Source organism: Sciurus carolinensis, chromosome 16, assembly GCF_902686445.1.
Source record: "Sciurus carolinensis chromosome 16, mSciCar1.2, whole genome shotgun sequence".
In the NCBI taxonomy this organism is placed as follows: Eukaryota; Metazoa; Chordata; class Mammalia; order Rodentia; family Sciuridae; genus Sciurus; species Sciurus carolinensis.
The window spans coordinates 17,845,554-17,861,501 of record NC_062228.1 but is presented as its reverse complement, the minus strand read 5'-3'; the positions used below and the strand labels follow the sequence as shown (position 1 = coordinate 17,861,501).

Below are 15,948 nucleotides of genomic sequence, written 5' to 3'. Positions count from 1 at the left end.
AAGCCAGTCTCTCTTCCCATCATGGGCTTCCTGATGAATCAGAGTCCTTCATGGGTCCTTCAAGGGACAGGGTAGGACACTGCTTCTCAGTCTCACCTTCACCTTTTTTATCTACCTACATCCCTCTACCCTTCCATTTTTGCTCTGGCAAACACTGGAACTATCTATGTGGACTTGACCTTGAAGGCTCCCCAAGATCCCCCTTCTATCTCCCTCTCTGATCCCAAGTGGAAGTCCTTAATGGTCTGAGGCTGGAGAAACTATAGACAACTCTCAGTTGGGTGGCTAGAACTGGGGGATCTGACCAATGCAGGTTCTACAACCCAGAGCAGGAAGCCAGGCCAAGATGTGTGTATACCTCTGAATCTGGGCTATGCATTCAGGGCAGCAAGAGTCAATGGATTTAGATAAAGAATATTTCTCTGAGTTTCCAGAAGCAGGATGACCCAGACTGAAGAAAAGAAAGTTGCCAGAAACACACCTCTCCCCAAGCACCCCCACCACACACACACACACACACACACACACACACAGGAAGGATCATGGCTTAGGGAACCACATGACCACATGGTACAGAGAAGCCATGGAACCCCGGACATAAGTACATACAAACACAGGCGCACAAGGTAAATGTACCCAAGGTCAAGCATACACACCCTCCCCAGGAAACTCCTGCCTTCTAGGGCAGGTCTAGCCTGTCATCCATACTTCCAGGAGGATGGATGGATGGAGGAACAGGAGTGGCTCTGGGCAGAGATGGGTCCTCCACTCAGAGCCTCTTCCAGTCCCTCCCTGAGATCTCCCTGGTCCATCAGAAGTCATATCTGGATGCAGAGAGGGCTTTGGAGGGGGCATTTTCATAGAACCCTGCCATAGAGTCTGGGCAAAGGAGACAACGAGCAACAGGTCTGGGAGCTGTGATAAGTTCATAACCTCCTAGGACCCAGAGAGGGCAGGGAGGAGGCACTGGGCAAGGCCTGGAGGCTCACAGGAAAGCTAGGGCTCACCCCTCCTGCAGTAGTTTGCACCTTCTCTCCTCAGCATAAGGCCTGGCACCCAGGTACTGGCACCAACTCCCACTGCCTGGCAGAGCCCTGGCATGAAGCTAGGCACAGGGTGCCAGACACAGGGGTGGGCAGGGGGGCATCAGGCCACACACAGACAAGGACCTTCATACACACAGGCAGGGATATGCACCCACACACCACATATTTTATCCCCTGGGGATTCAGGGGAGCGGGTCAGGGACCACCCTGTCCTAGAGGCTGCCCTCACTGACTCTCTGGGTGTTCCCATTGGCTTGGCTCTTGCAGTGGGAGGGGGCGAGCAGCACAGGTAAGAGAGACCTAGAAACTTCCTCTGGCCCTCCACCGACCCCCACCTCCCAAAAACACACATACTTGAGTGGCATGAGGTGGTGTTGTACATCCCCAGAGATGAGCCCTGGAGGGAAGGATGAAGAAGGGAAGGTCAGTTCTCTTCTCCCAGACCCTGCCCCAGGAGGATTTTTATGACCACTAGCTACTCAGGTGTAGGACATGCACACCAGGGACCTCCGGTCACGCACGCGTACGGCTACGGGTGTGGCAGGCGGTGGCCGGGTGAGGGCGGACTGGTTCGTAGCTGTATTCCGCCAGGCCACCGCGGTACTATCATGTGGGGTGCCTGAATGGAAGCTGAGCTTGTCCTCAAATGTCCCGAGCGAGTGTGAGCAGGATGTGCTCACCTGGGCGCAGCGGCTCGTGACCCTGGGTGCGTACGTGGGGGCTCAGGGGTGAGAGGATGCAGGGCACAGACCTGGGCCCACCGGCCCCTTCCTCAGTTCAGCCCGTAGCAAAAGTCTCCTCCTCGCGCAGCAATTTAGGACTTTGTTCTGGCTTCTTCGAAAGCGGATCTGGCAGAGAGGGAGGGACGGATGGGCGACTGGGGGAGGGGACACCTGCCCGGCGGGGGGTGCTAGGAGTGAAGTGGAGAAAAGCCCCACCCCTGCCCGCCTCCGCCCCGCCCTCGCCCCGCCCCCGGGGTTCTTTATAAGCTGGGTCCGAGGGCCCGCAGAGAAAGCGTGTATCCCTCCCGACCCAGTCTGGTGTACCCCTGCACCCTGCGTCCCGGCCCTGAGTCCCTTTCCTCGCTCCCAAGTCCGGCCCTCGCCCCGCCCAGGCTCAGCCGCCATGGAGCGCTGGCCTTGGCCGTCGGGCGGCGCCTGGCTGCTCGTGGCGGCCCGCGCTCTGCTGCAGCTACTGCGCGCAGACCTGCGTCTGGGCCGCCCGTTGCTGGCGGCGCTGGCGCTGCTGGCCGCGCTCGACTGGCTGTGCCAGCGCCTGCTGCCCCCGCCGGCCGCACTCGCCGTGTTGGCTGCCGCTGGCTGGATCGCGTTGTCCCGCCTGGCGCGCCCGCTGCGCCTGCCGGTGGCCACTCGCGCGGTGCTCATCACCGGTGAGTGCGCGGAGCGCGGGGAATCCAGGCTAGAGGGCGGGACCGCACACCTAGAGGGTTCCCCTTGGGCATGGCCAAGGCGAGCTCCCAAGCCCAGGAGTGAGTTTCCCCTCCCCTGGGTGCAAGGGATCGAGCCAAGTAGGAAGCACTGAGCACCTCCCCAAGTCTGGGTAAACTACCTGCCGCTCCGGGGAGTGTTGGAAAGAAAGTGAGCTAGGGAGTGGGCAGGTGCTCAAAGGAAACTGACTGGTGGCTAAGAAAAGGGGAACCTCCTGGAGTTTGGGGTTTTTATGCTGCGTGTCCCCGCAAGAGAACAAACGTGAGAAGAGGCGTGTAGCAGGGAACAGAACTCTGAGGGACTTCAAAGGACACGAGACCGAGGATAGTCATCTCTTGAACTCTGCCTGATATTCCCACTTGGGCCATCGCATCTCCTATTCCCTGGGGTCAGAGGAAGGAGCTTAGAAAGGAAGCGCACTGGAATCCTTGAAGTTCAGATAGTCTTGAGGTCACCATGAGGGAAAACTGCCTCTTAGGTCTAACTACCTACCCCCAAACTTCTGAGATAGTGAGAGTCTGCGCCCCACAACTCACCCTCATCCTACCTGGTCCTCAAAGTCCAAAGAGGTCCCAGAGAACAAGGCTCAGGTGCCTCTGGGCAGCCTGACTGAGTTTTCTTTGTTGGAATAGGGGATACATCAGTCACCTGAGTGAGGGAAGGGGAAGGAGGCACTCAGCCAGAGGTGGAGAGTGGGGAGAAAGCCTGGGGCCACTGGCCCATTGTATGGGAGCAGGAACAACCCAATTTCTTCCTTAACTATAATGGCTGTGGACAAGTGCTCTGGGCTCTTGCATTTGGTCCTGTCCTGAAGAAGCAAACTTGCTTCTCAGAGATCTGGGTCCATTAGGGGCCCTGCATGATCAAATGGGACTGGGAGAACACAGGAAGAAATCCTTGAGCTGGGTCTCAGAGGATGCATTGAGACGGGTGAAATATGAAAGGTGGCTTGGATCAGAGAAAGGGTGTGGGACAAAGGCTTAAGGCAAGAATAAGTATGGCCTGGGTAGGGGACAGTCAATAACCAGTCTGGCTACAGGGGTGTGGTGGGATGTGAGATTTCCTTGAGAGGGACCTTGGATATCAGGTAAGAAGCCAGACTGTGCAGAGGTTGGGGATGATGCAAACTGGTAGGGCTTTGGGCTTTAGCAGAGGAAGTGGAAAAGGAGCAGAGCTCAGGCTAAATGGTAGAGACCCAATTCAGTTTGTAGTGTGAAGCTTCAGGGGACCCAAGTTTCAGGGGTTTGAGGAAGGAAAGCCTTCAGATCCTTCTAGCATGAAGCCAGAACTAAGTTATGGGCTCTGCCCCCAAGGGCAGGGCAGATCTCCTCCTGCCTTCTAGTTTGTGAGCTGCCTCAACAAGACCCAGGCCATCTGCAGGTATTAGAGGCCCTAATGGGCAGTCTTTCCTGAGATTGACCTCAGATCTTTGTGCTGCTGCTGTTGATTCTCCTGACCTGAGGCTGAGAGAGGGGTGAGAGGAGGGCTACTTTCTAAGACCTGAGTTCCCTCCATCTCTGGGTGTAAAACCGCCACCTCCTGTAGCATTGGTTTCCTGTCTTCCCAATGCCTGCACCTCTGGGGTTTCCTCAGTCACCATCAGGCTACAAGACACTTAAGTGACCAGGTCCTGCCCTACCTAAGAGCACTGTGTCATGCCTGCCAGTGCTGCCACCCACCCTTCACTGTTTGACAAAACCATGGGGTGGGGGTTTGGGCTGGGTGCCTATATGCATAAGTGCTGACTGGGTGGCAGGTGTTAAGCCCATTTGTGAACATCCAGGCAGATTGGAGGTACAAACAGATACCCAGTGTAATGTATGCAAGTGAGCAAGCAGGTGTGTAATATATAAATTACTATGTTGGGACCTCATAGCTGAGGCTCTGGGAGCTTTAGTTTTCCTGTGGAGGGCCTATCTGTTTTGGGAGGGAGCCAAGGCAAATGTGTGCAGGCATGACATCCCCCCCCAACACTCTCTTTCTCTCCCCCTACTTCCCATCCCTCCCCCAGCCAGACTTGCCTTTGAAAGGACCCCATAACACAAGCTGGTGGGCCCCCAGCTTCACAAAACCCAGCTCACAGCCCCCTGCCCAACTTTGTTCTCTGCCTCAGCACAGGGGTAGGGCTGAAATGAGGGGGTGCTGAGTGCTCAGGGCAAGCAGAACTGCTTTTCAGCCTTTCTGTTCAGGAGGACAAGGGGGGATGTCCAGAGGGCCTTCTCCTTCACTGGCCCTCCCCTTCCCCTTACTGGCTACCCACAGAGCCTGAATCAGAATCAAGAGGCGGGGTTATCAGGTACTACAGATCCCCCCACTGGCCCTACCTGGTGGTTCTTCTCTATGCATACTAATGTGAAGAAATTAAGCCTCCAACATCCAGTCATACTCTGTGGGTTTGGGAAAGAATTCAAATGCAGGTCGGTTCTCAATCCATCCTGATTCTCTTCCTGGGGGCAAGTGGTCTGGGGCTCAGAAAATATCCCACTGTTGTCATGATTGGAATTGCAAGGGTCTGGGGCGGGGGTTCAAGGGTGAGGTGAGGGTGTGTTTCTAGCTTGCCTAGAGCCTAGAACAATAGTTGAAACTGAGATTGGAGAGAGTCTCAGGTTGGACAGGGCCTGATGGATAATACCAGAGAGTTTGGGCTTCATCTTGAGGACTCTGGGGTTCCTTGGGAAAGTTTTCAGCCACAGAGTGATATTGTCATTTTTGGAAAGATCCCTCTGGCTACTTAAGTAGAGAATGAATTCAGGGAGCTAGATGGGACTAAAAGATTGAGGAGGCTGCTTTAAGGGCCTTAGGGTCAAACAAAAGGGAAGCTGTGCAGGAACTGCATGTGAGCAACCAGGAGGGCATTGAGACTGGTGCAGGGTCTCAGGCAACCTGGAATAGTCTTGACCTTATTCTATGCTGGCTGGGTAATTTCAGGAAGCAAATTAGTATTACTAAGTCTCAGTTTCTTCTGTAAAGTGAGGATCAAAAGCCACATTTGATGAGTTGGCTGTGGGGAGAGAGGGAATTTCTGTCACAGAAAGACAAAGCCTAGCAGAGGTGGGTGTAGGGAAGGAGGGAAGGCTGTTAGCTACCACTAAGAGTCAAGGAACCTGGATCCCACCCAGACCCCAATTATCCTTGGGCTGTCTTGGGCTGGATACCATGGGAATTCACTAGCTGCCCTGCCCTGGCCAGGCTGTGACTCTGGTTTTGGCAAGGAGACGGCCAAGAAACTGGATGCCATGGGCTTCACGGTACTGGCCACTGTGTTGGAGTTGAATAGCCCCGGCGCCCTAGAGCTGCGTGCCTGCTGTTCCCCTCGCCTAAGGCTGCTGCAGATGGACCTGACTAAGCCAGCGGACATTAGCCGTGCACTGGAGTTCACCAAGGCTCATACCACCAGCACTGGTCAGTTGGCTTGGCTCCACTAGGGTAGAGTATGGCTGGATGGGTTTGAAAGGGACAGGGATTTAAAATTTGCTACTGAACTGACCTCAGGCTTCTCTTCCTACCTTTGTGTCCACAGGCCTGTGGGGCCTGGTCAACAATGCAGGCTTCAATGAGGTAGTAGCTGATGTGGAGCTGTCTCCAGTGGCCACCTTCCGCAACTGCATGGAAGTGAACTTCTTTGGTGCACTGGAGCTGACTAAGGGCCTCCTGCCACTCCTGCGCCACTCAAAGGGTCGCATTGTAACAGTGGGCAGCCCAGCAGGTGAGTGAGAGCCCTCCTCCTCTGACAGCAGCAGAAAAAGAGGCTGAGCTGCCTCACCCTGCCCCATTTTATCCCCAGGAGACATGCCATATCCATGCTTGGCAGCCTATGGGACCTCCAAGGCAGCCATGGCACTGCTCATGGACATATTCAGCTGTGAACTGCTTCCCTGGGGTATCAAAGTTAGCGTTATCCAGCCTGGCTGCTTCAAGACAGGTGAGGATTGGGGCATGCATGGGGTCTGGAGCAGGGAAGCAGGTGGGCCTAGTCTTATGGGGGCAGGAACAGGTCTGAGGAATGGACTTGGCTTTGGCTGGAGGAAAGGTGCTGGTTAAATAGACTGTTGGCTTTTGGCTTCCTAGCTGACCTCCCTCTGACATTGCTACCCCTTCTCCAGAGTCAGTGAGAAACGTGAGCCAATGGGAACAGCGCAAGCAATTGCTGCTGGCCAACCTGCCACCAGAGCTGCTGCAAGCCTATGGTGAAGACTACATTGAACACTTGCATGGGCAGTTTCTGCATTCGCTGGGCCTGGCCCTACCAGACCTCAGCCCAGTTGTAGATGCCATCACTGATGCACTGCTGGCAGCTCAGCCACGCCGCCGCTATTACCCAGGTCGTGGCCTGGGGCTCATGTACTTCATCCACTACTACCTGCCAGAGGGCCTGCGGCGCCGTTTCCTGCAGAACTTCTTCATCAATCCCTGTCTTCCTCGAGCACTGCGGCCTAGCCATCCTGGCCCTAAACCTGCCCAGGATACACCCCAGGACCCAAACCCAAACCCAAACCCTTCCCCAGGGGCAGCTCGGTGAGCTATATGTGTATAAGGCCTAGCTGCTCCAGCACAGGAGACTCTGTGAGCACTCCTTGCTCTTCCCTGGCTATTATGACCCCCTCAAGTCTGCCCTAGAACCTGGCCTAAACAACTCCAGTCCCACCCACTGCAGATGTCCAGTCCAGGTCCAGGATGAGGTTTTCCAGTGATCCTCTGGGCCTCTCTACTGCTTCACGAACCCACAAAGACCTTCTTGGGCGCAGTGTTTCACCCTACAGCTTGGAGAACCCAGATGAATGGGAAGTTTAGGTAAGATTTAGCTGCAGCCTTTGACAGGACCCTGCCTCTGCAAACTAAGGAGTGACTGGGTAATTAGGGACCTTTCCAGGATTGTTTCTTAGCACCTGTGCCTCAGTGCTACAATTCCAGGGTTAAATTCCAACTGTCTCTTGACCAGCTCAACAATTAGAAGCCCAATCTCCCTCCCCAAGCCACAAGGAACTGCATACCCAACTTACCCAATTGCTACTTTTTAAATAAAGACAAAATTTTATTTCTCCTAGAATGGGGGAAATGTATTGTTTGGAGGAGGTGACTGGTTGCCTGGGTAACAGGGTGTGCCTGCCTAGCTGAGATTGGGAACCGCCTGGGGAGCTCCTGGGGCTCAGTATGGGGGCCAGGGCTGTGGGCACAGGCCTGACTGGGCTCCCCTGGCACACTGTGTGGTTCACACCCTAACCCCTCTGTTGACCTCAGGCAAATCATTTATCCCTAGGACTGGGTTTCCTCACAGTGAATTGAGGGTAATGATCATGATGGCAGGGAGTCATAGGGCTCAGTAAAGCAATTAGGGAGGCATGTGGGTCCTCCAGGGCCAAGGCCCAGCTCTCCAGGCTCATCTCTGCGTTTGAACTTCCGGCAGAAAAAGGGGTTATCCTCCAGGGACTTCCCTGATACTGAGCAATCTGGGCTGCTGACCGCAGCAGTAGGCTCAGCAAGGATGTGGTCATGAGGGAAGTTGGGGGTCTTGGAGAGATATCAGGGCCCAAAGGAGGCAGCAGACAATGGACTTAGAGAGGACAGTTTTATTGTCTCAGAGGGGCAGAGCTACTTCCCCCATGCCCCAGGGACATACACACACACACACACACACACACACGTACACCCACACACGCACACACACTCTATCCTCCCCATGGCCATGACTCTGGGAGTGACCCTCAGAGGGGAGAGGAGGCTCACACTGCCCCCATAGGTTCTCAGGTTACGAAGGGACATGAAAGTGACTACATGCTTCTCAGACATGTCAGTAGCTGTAAACATAGGGCTGAGGGAACCTCAATGCTCTAGAGGGGGTCTTGGTCCATCCATGGTTAGGGAAGAGATGTCCAGCCCTTTTCAGGCCTGAAAACAGTCCCAGAGGGAGTCAAGAAAGCTGGGCAGCTCCTAGGACAATGTGCTACCCGCCCCCAGGGCAGGCAGGTGAGCCATGGGCTTTGTCACAGCACACACAGACATACACAGTGCACTTAGAAGCCTTAGGTCAGGATGCTAGAAGATGGGGATGTAATTGTCAATCTTGGCGCGGTGGCGCTGGGCAATACACTCAGCAATCCATACAATGTTGCGACACTCCTGCTCCTTGAGCTTCACAAAGGCATAGAAGACACCAAAGTGGAACTGGTTCAGGAAGGCCAACTTGTTCAGTTTCACCTGTGGACAAAGGCAGGGGTGGTGTACAGATGGCCACAGCCAGAGTTGGGCTTAAACCACCAACTCCACCCTATACCAGGCAGGACCTGAAAGATCCCTGTGCTCACCTCATGCTCGAAGAATCGGTCCTCCAGGGTCTTGTCTCCAGGGTTGCTGCCTGCACCCTCGAAAAGCAGCTTGTATTCCTGGCCAAGGGGGAAGCACAAGCATGAGAGTGCTGCTGGGTGCTGGAGGGGCGTGTGGCGCCAACACACCCACCCACCATTCTCCCAGCTAGGGCACTCACTGGATAGTAATCGGCCACGTTCTTGACCTGCTCATAGTCGTCAGCCCTAGCCAGCTGAGCCAGACCCTCAGGGTAGAGGCGCCCGCAGTGCGGGAAGAGCTTGGCACGGTCCTCCTTGGATAGCTCTGTCCCGAAAGAATTGATGGTGATGATGAAGGCGCGGCGGTCTGCTTCAAACTTCAGGGCCAGTACAAAAACCCAGAAAGAGAGGGAGGAAGAGAAAGATGAAGTCAGTCAGTTGGCAGAACATCCCCCAGGGCTAGTGGAGACCAGCAGGCAAGAGAGTAGGCAGGCACTTACCTCCAGAATGGGGCACATGGCATCAGCTGTGGTCCCGCCCAGTAGGGTGCAGAACTTGTAAAAGGACTCCAAGTAGGCCTATGCAGAGGATGGAGCTTTCTCAGTGCAAGCAAGGAAACTCCGAGTGCTTGTTAGGCCCTTACTCACAGCTTGCTCCTCCCCTCCCCAGCCCCTTTCATGATAGGGATTGGTTGGGAAACTCCTAAAACATCAAGCAATTCTAACAGTTAATCAGCAGGCAGAGGTAGCCCAATGCCTTTTACCCAGGAGTGACAGAAAAGTTTCTGGCCAACGGTCTGCTTCAGGGTGCATGTCCCCCACCCCCTCATCTCACAGAAAGCCAAGTTCAGAGGGATCTCCATCTCCTTCCTGCACTTCTACCTTCCTCTTCCCCAAATCTCCCCCAACCTCCCCTTCCTTAGTCTCAGAAAACAAGGGGTCCATGGGCTAGGAAGCAAAGGTTATTCCTGAGAGTTCGTAGAGGTGGCTTAAACTGAATCCCTGGGCCCTTGCTGCACCCTATTTTGCAAAATGCCACCTCCAACCCCCACCAGCCTCTGAGCATCACAAAGCAGGAACTAAATTGTCAGTATAGTTCCTGCTGAAGGATGGTTATTGCCTATGCAGACGTCAGCCTCACAGTGCAATGGCTGGGCATGTAGGCTGCTGGTGAGAACAAGCACTTCCTGCCCAGGCAAATTGGATCTGTTGGGCATGAAGAAAGGACAGGTCAGCCCAGGTCCCAGGTCCCTCCCAACACTCACTTGCAAAGCCAGCAAGCTTCTTTCCCCACATCTCTTCATAGTCTTGCAGACCCCATGGAGAAATCTCTTGCACAAGTACCTTCATTCATAGCCCTGGGGTCCCATATTATAGCAAGGTCACAGAGACTCTGACTTCACAGGCTAGACTATTCTTCTAAAGTAGGGGAGGGACTTGGACCCACAGGCTCCGTTGTTCCAAAAGAGAGGATCCAAGACCCAGGACTCCATGAGCCCAGGCTTAGCCTGGCTGGCAACAGTGGACAACCTGGGCTTGGGGAAGAGTCTGAGGAGCCTGAGGGTGACCAGTAGGGTCACAGGAGGGAAAAAGAAAAAAGAAAAAAAAAAAGAACTGGAACAGGTCAGAATAAGAAGCTCAGAAGAGGAGTAGAGCCCAAGAGTCAGAGAGATTAGGGATAGAGACAGCTCCCAATCTCTACCACAGCTTGGTGTTGCTTTTCAGTTCCTCCACAAGTCAGTCCCCTGTGGCCTACCCTGTGGCCAGTCCGGCTGCTTATAATGAAATCCTGAGGCCTACCCCAGTGGGGCCTGCAGTTCCTATCTGTGGGGGGAGCCACCAGCCAGGTCTTGGGCTCCATGCCCAGCTGCCTACCCATTTGCTTAGCCAAGCTATACTGATCCCTGGAGATGTTGAACCCAGGGTTGAGAAGGCTGGTAGGATAGGCCTAGACTCTCCCCTGAAGGGTAGGGTAGATAAAGAAACTGGCAAAACCCAGGTATCAAGGTCACCTCCCTACCTCCCCACCCCCACCCTGTCTCCTGGAGTCTGCCAGCCCATAGCTGCTGCACCAGCTGCCTACAGTTCCCACCTGCCAGGCGGCTGAGGGTCCGCTTAATCTCCCATCTGTGGTCATTGGGCTGGGACATTGACTGATGGGCAGGTGGTCCTGGCATAGGGCCCAAAGTGTTGGGTTGGTGTTTATGAGCTGGTGCCTGGGCAGCCCTTGCAGGTGACTCCAGCTAGAACCAGTCAGGCCCAGTGAGGGTGTGGGTGAGGCTGGGGGGACAACCACACCCCTTACCCTGTCTCGGGGCAGGGAACCCGGCAACAGGCCAGCTGGGTGGGCGGGCACACTAGGAATGTGTTCTCTCTCTCTCTCTCTTGGCTGCCTGGGCTGGCTGGCCTCCCTGTTAGCAGGGTGGATGAGAGTGCTCCTTTTGCAAACAGGCTGAGCCAGGTGTGATCCCTGGTACTGCCAGTGACTTACTGTGTGGCTTCAGACAACCACATCACTTCTCTGAGCCTTAAGTTTTCTCATTTTACAAATGAGGGCAATGATGACTACTGAGGATGGAAGTGGTGGATGACCTTTCTATCTCTAATCTGTTCTTCACACTACAGTCAAAGAGGGCTCTCTAAGTAGATTACTCTATTGGAAGTCTTTACTGGCTGACCTTATGCATGGGATAAAGTTCAAACTTTTGGCCTAACATTGAAGGCCCTGGGTGACTTGACCCTGTGCCTACCTCTTCCTCCAGCACTCCCCCACAGACCATGTTGGAACCTGCACTTCTCACCTGGCCTGTGCTCTGTGCTTTCCTTCTGTGTGTACCATTTCCCTACACCATCATGATCTCCAGGCAGACTGGGGCCCTTGGACTCAAGTTGAGCCAAATGTTATCCAGCCAGCTCCAATCAGAGCAAGAGAGGACCCTCACCATGGAGACTAGACAGACACATGTTCTCAGGGTTAGGTCAGCAAGTCCCTTGGCCAAGGACAGCCTTAGCTCTACTTCAAGGACTTCCCACTGCTGATCCATGTTCCTGACTACAGTCCATCAAGAGTCTTGGCCCTATAGCTCAGTGCCTCATCACAGTCAGAGCCCAGCCTGTCCCACGTTCATCCTCTATCCCCAGAATCAGCCATAGCCCAATGGAAAACAGAAGTGGGATATGGCATGACTCCAGTATGGGAACCTGAAAGGATCAACAAGACCTGGTTGCCCACCTCCCCCTGCCATAACTGAGCATTCAGCTGCCTTTGTTCAAGTGCCTGTCCTGGTTGGCAACAGCAAAGGTGGGGTAGATTCAAGGGCTATGGTCTGGGTGGTAGCCCATGACCCTCCTGGATGCCGGGAGACCAGCAGTCCAGGAGTCAGCTCTGGTCAGCTCTGACGGGCCAAATGGTGGAGTGCCAGCCACTCCTGCTGATTTTATCTGAGCCTGCTGCAGGTACCACAGGATGGAAAGCCTGTTCCATGCACCCTTGCACCTATCACAGGAACAGGAGAGCAAGCTGATAAGAGTCTGGTGCAGCTGTGTCCTGTCCTAGCAACTCACATAAATCACCATCCCACCATACCCACAGCCCCACCCACCAACAAGTTAATCCCCCACTGCTCATGTGGAGCAATACCTTGTAGAGTGTATTGCGGATGATCTCGATGTTCATCTCATCAAGATCCTGCTCTGAGATGCAGTCCTGGAAAAAAGCCGCTGGGGAGGAAAGACATGGATGTGAAGGGTGGGCAAGAGGAAATAGCCCTGATGATGATCAATCACTCCGCAGGGCCCAGAAGGCCCCACCATAAGACCCATGGAGCTAAGTATTGGGGGGTGCCCAACCCAGCCTGAGATACTTGCCTTAGAAGTGGCAGAAGCAATACTCTGGGCCATGCGCACTGACCTGAGCTTTTCCTGCCTCCTTGCTCCTAAAATTGATTTATAAAGGAGGCGGCCAGCCATAACATGATCTAATCGCTGCTGGGACAGACCCAAGTTCAGACCATGCCAAAGACAGGCTTGCATAAGAGGCCATGAGATTCTCTCTTCTCTTCTCCAGGGGCAGCTGTGGATTCAGGGCCTGACATCCACTTCTCTGCCTCCCCTAGGAGGACCTGGTGCCCACACTTAGAAATCCAGCCTTTTTCTCTTTAGGATAAGAAATGAGTATAGCAGCTGGATGGGCATGGACCAGTCACACAGGGACCCTTGTGGAACTGGAAGGAAAGGCTAGAGCATGACAGAGTACCCTCACCCCTAGGAGGACCTGCAAACTCATTGGTGTATTCCTTCTTTAAGATGGGAAAACTGCGAAAAAAACAAACAAACAAACAAAAACCAAACAAACAAAAAAACCAAAAAAACCAGCCTAGAACTAATTCAGAGTTACTGGGAGAACTGAAGGCATACTAGGCCAGTTGGTATGGCTTGGGCCTCCCAGCTTTGAGCCCTGTGATTCAACTCTTGGTGGCTTCCTAGAGTGGTGCCCTGGGGCTCAGGATTTTGGCTGAGGCACTAGCTGGTTATGGCCTTCATGCCTTCTCCATGGCCTCCTAGGCAGGCAGAAGCCAGCACTGCCTAGGCGGGGCCCTACAGGAAGCGTGCAATTCCCTTCCCTTCCTTGGCCTCTGACCTGGCCCCTGCATCCTGCCGGACACTGTCTGACCTGGCCCCTGGGGCCCTGCTTGCTGGAGGCAAGTGAAGTTATTTGCTTCCTTCCACTGCCTCACAGGCAGCCAGTGACTCTGTCCCTGCTTGGGGCCACAATCTGTCAGAGCTCCCAGGACTCCAATGATCCAAGCTTCTCTCTCCCTCCTCTCCATGAGCTCAGCCTTCTTCTGCACTCTGAGAAACCAGACTATTTCCAAAGTTAGATGGTCTGAGGCAGGCCTAGAGGTAGCCTCCTGGCCCATCAAAAGCAACAGGAAAGGATAAGGGGTTTTGAAGAGAGCATGAGAGAGGAATCTGCCACCAACAGTCCACAAATCCCACACCAAGGCACAGACACTGAGATCACAGATCAGCTCACCCAGGGGAGTGTCCACCAGAATGGCATTGTAGAGCTCAGCAGGGGTCTGTGCGATGTTCACGGCCTCCATCTGCTCAAAGCTGCCTAGTGGGTGGCACTTGGGCACAAGCTCAGCGATGGAGCGCTGGTGCAGTGTACCCGTGATGAGCAGGATCACATTGTCAATCATGTAACTGTAACTGTGGGAGGCAGACAACAGCAAGATAGTCCATCAGGCCTGTTGCAGCACTACATCCTTCTCTCCATCCTGCATGGGCCAACAGCCCCTTAACAATGTGTGCTGGACAATGGATGCTGCAGATAGGTGTCACTGGCTCTATCCTTGGATGCTCCCTAACTAAGTTTCCTTCAAGTTCCTGACCCCTGCCTCCCTCCCAACATTGGGAACACAGAAAAGAGATCTGGGAAAGAGAGTTCATGTACTCACCTATAAGGGGACAGAATGAAGAAAGGGAGAGGGCCCCACCCATAGTCTGGCTGCAGTAGCCACAATGATCCTCTAGTCTGTCACCATGGATGAATTCAGGGTACAAGGTTACTGGATGAGGCCTCAGGGAAATGTCTTTGAAGGCCAGGCTGAGCCTCTGGAAGGTTGAGAGCTGGGGTGGATGCTGCTGTTCTGAATTGGGCCCTGAGTACATCCCTTGAGGGGATGGAGGATTCACGCCCCCCAGAGGATTGGGAGACAGGTAACCACAGAGTGTGAACAGTGCCCTAACAGGACACAGAAACCATGAACACACACAGGTGAGGCATGTAGTCTAGTCTGGGAGTGTGTTTAGGAGCCTGAAAGAGAAAAAGACTATGAGATGAAAGTGTATTCTGGGAAGAGGGTGCAAAGGCCTGGAGGCACAAACTGAATGAAGCAGCATTCGAGGAACTGAGCAGTCAGACTGGTAGAGGGAGAGGAAGGGTGCAACCACTGGCAGAGCAGAGGGATGCTTGGAGAAGGGGCTCAGGTCACGCTGAGAGTCCTGACTTCATCTCAAACACCAGGTACCCATGAGGGGGGTGGAAGCAGGGAATATCATAGTACAGTTAGCGTCACTAATGCTTCCTGGAGGGACGTAGTAATGAAAGGAGGAAAGGCTGAGAAGGAAGGAGGGGTGAGGAGAGGCTTCTCCAGGAAATATCAAGCAGAAGCTAGTGGAGGCCCCCACTGGAGAGAAGGCCCAGGTCAAGCAAAACTACCAGAGCTCCACTCCAAAGGTCTACTCCTGAGGACCAGAGACCAGAGCCAAGCATCTGCCCAGGAGGGTCTGGACAAGTCCCAGAGACCTGAAAGACTGGGCTCAGGTGGGTCCTAGGCAGAGGCTAGCCTAGACTGTGGCCTACAGGAGGCCAGCTCTGGAGAGTCCATGGGCAGCAGAGGGGGCTATGGAGCTGGGGAGGGTGGGGCTGCCAGTTCAGACTTGGCAAGGGACAACGTTCTGCCTCCAAATGTAAGACATGGCCACAAATGGATCTGGGAAAGAGAGTTCATGTACTCACCTATAAGGGGACAAAATGAAGAAGGGGAGAGGGCCCTACCCATAGTCTGGCTGCAGTAGCCACAGTGATCCTCTAGTCTGTCACCATGGATGAATTCAGGGTACAAGGTTACTGGATGAGGCCTCAGGGAAATGTCTTTGAAGGCCAGGCTGAGCCTCTGGAAGGGTGAGAGCTGAGGTGGACGCTGCTGTTCTGAATTGGGCCCTGAGCACAGGTCTTGTCCTGGCTTCTGGGAGGACTGGAGCTAGACTCCTGCCCTGGGACAGAATGGTGAGTACTGGTCCCAGTAGCAAGGAACATAGGGAGGTAGTAAGCCAGAGCTCAGGCCCTGGCTCGGAGGGTTTTGGGGATGCTCCCACAGGGCCCTCCAAAGGGTGGCAGGAGGAGGAGGCCCCAGCTCCTGTCCTGGTCTGACCCCCAGTTCCCCTGCTTGCTGCATACTCCCCCAGCTCCCCCGCCCCCTCTGCCCTGCTATGACCTCTGCTCTCCTGGGCCCAGGGCCAGACAGCTGCCCTCTCTCCACCCCCAGTCTGGTTAGGTCAGCTACAGGATATGCACTGAAAATGCACAGCCCCCTTTTCAAACGAGGGCCTCAGACAGGGCCCATTTGCAGCTGTAAGCCAAGAGGCCCATATGGCCAGCCTCCTG

General features: G+C 54.4%; 2 protein-coding genes across 2 annotated transcripts in view; one reads left to right on the top strand and one right to left on the bottom strand.

Moving 5' to 3' along the window:
• The first annotated feature begins 2,078 nt into the window (after nt 1–2,078).
• On the top strand, nt 2,079–7,535 carry Hsd11b2 (hydroxysteroid 11-beta dehydrogenase 2). Its single transcript, XM_047529343.1, has 5 exons — nt 2,079–2,436; nt 5,684–5,896; nt 6,015–6,200; nt 6,279–6,416; nt 6,598–7,535. The coding sequence occupies exons 1-5, from the start codon at nt 2,172–2,174 to the stop codon at nt 7,011–7,013; spliced, it is 1,218 nt and encodes a 405-aa protein (XP_047385299.1). The 5' UTR covers nt 2,079–2,171; the 3' UTR covers nt 7,014–7,535.
• A 498-nt stretch (nt 7,536–8,033) lies between these two features.
• Atp6v0d1 (ATPase H+ transporting V0 subunit d1) overlaps nt 8,034–15,948 on the bottom strand; it is a 38,028-nt gene continuing 30,113 nt past the window's right edge. The window contains exons 3-8 of the mRNA XM_047529344.1: nt 13,810–13,988; nt 12,415–12,494; nt 9,276–9,353; nt 8,976–9,152; nt 8,797–8,874; nt 8,034–8,689 (exon numbers count right to left, since the gene is read on the bottom strand). Of these exons, the coding sequence (XP_047385300.1) occupies nt 8,528–8,689; nt 8,797–8,874; nt 8,976–9,152; nt 9,276–9,353; nt 12,415–12,494; nt 13,810–13,988 (754 nt within the window). The 3' untranslated portion in view covers nt 8,034–8,527. The remainder of the gene's footprint in view (nt 8,690–8,796; nt 8,875–8,975; nt 9,153–9,275; nt 9,354–12,414; nt 12,495–13,809; nt 13,989–15,948) is intronic.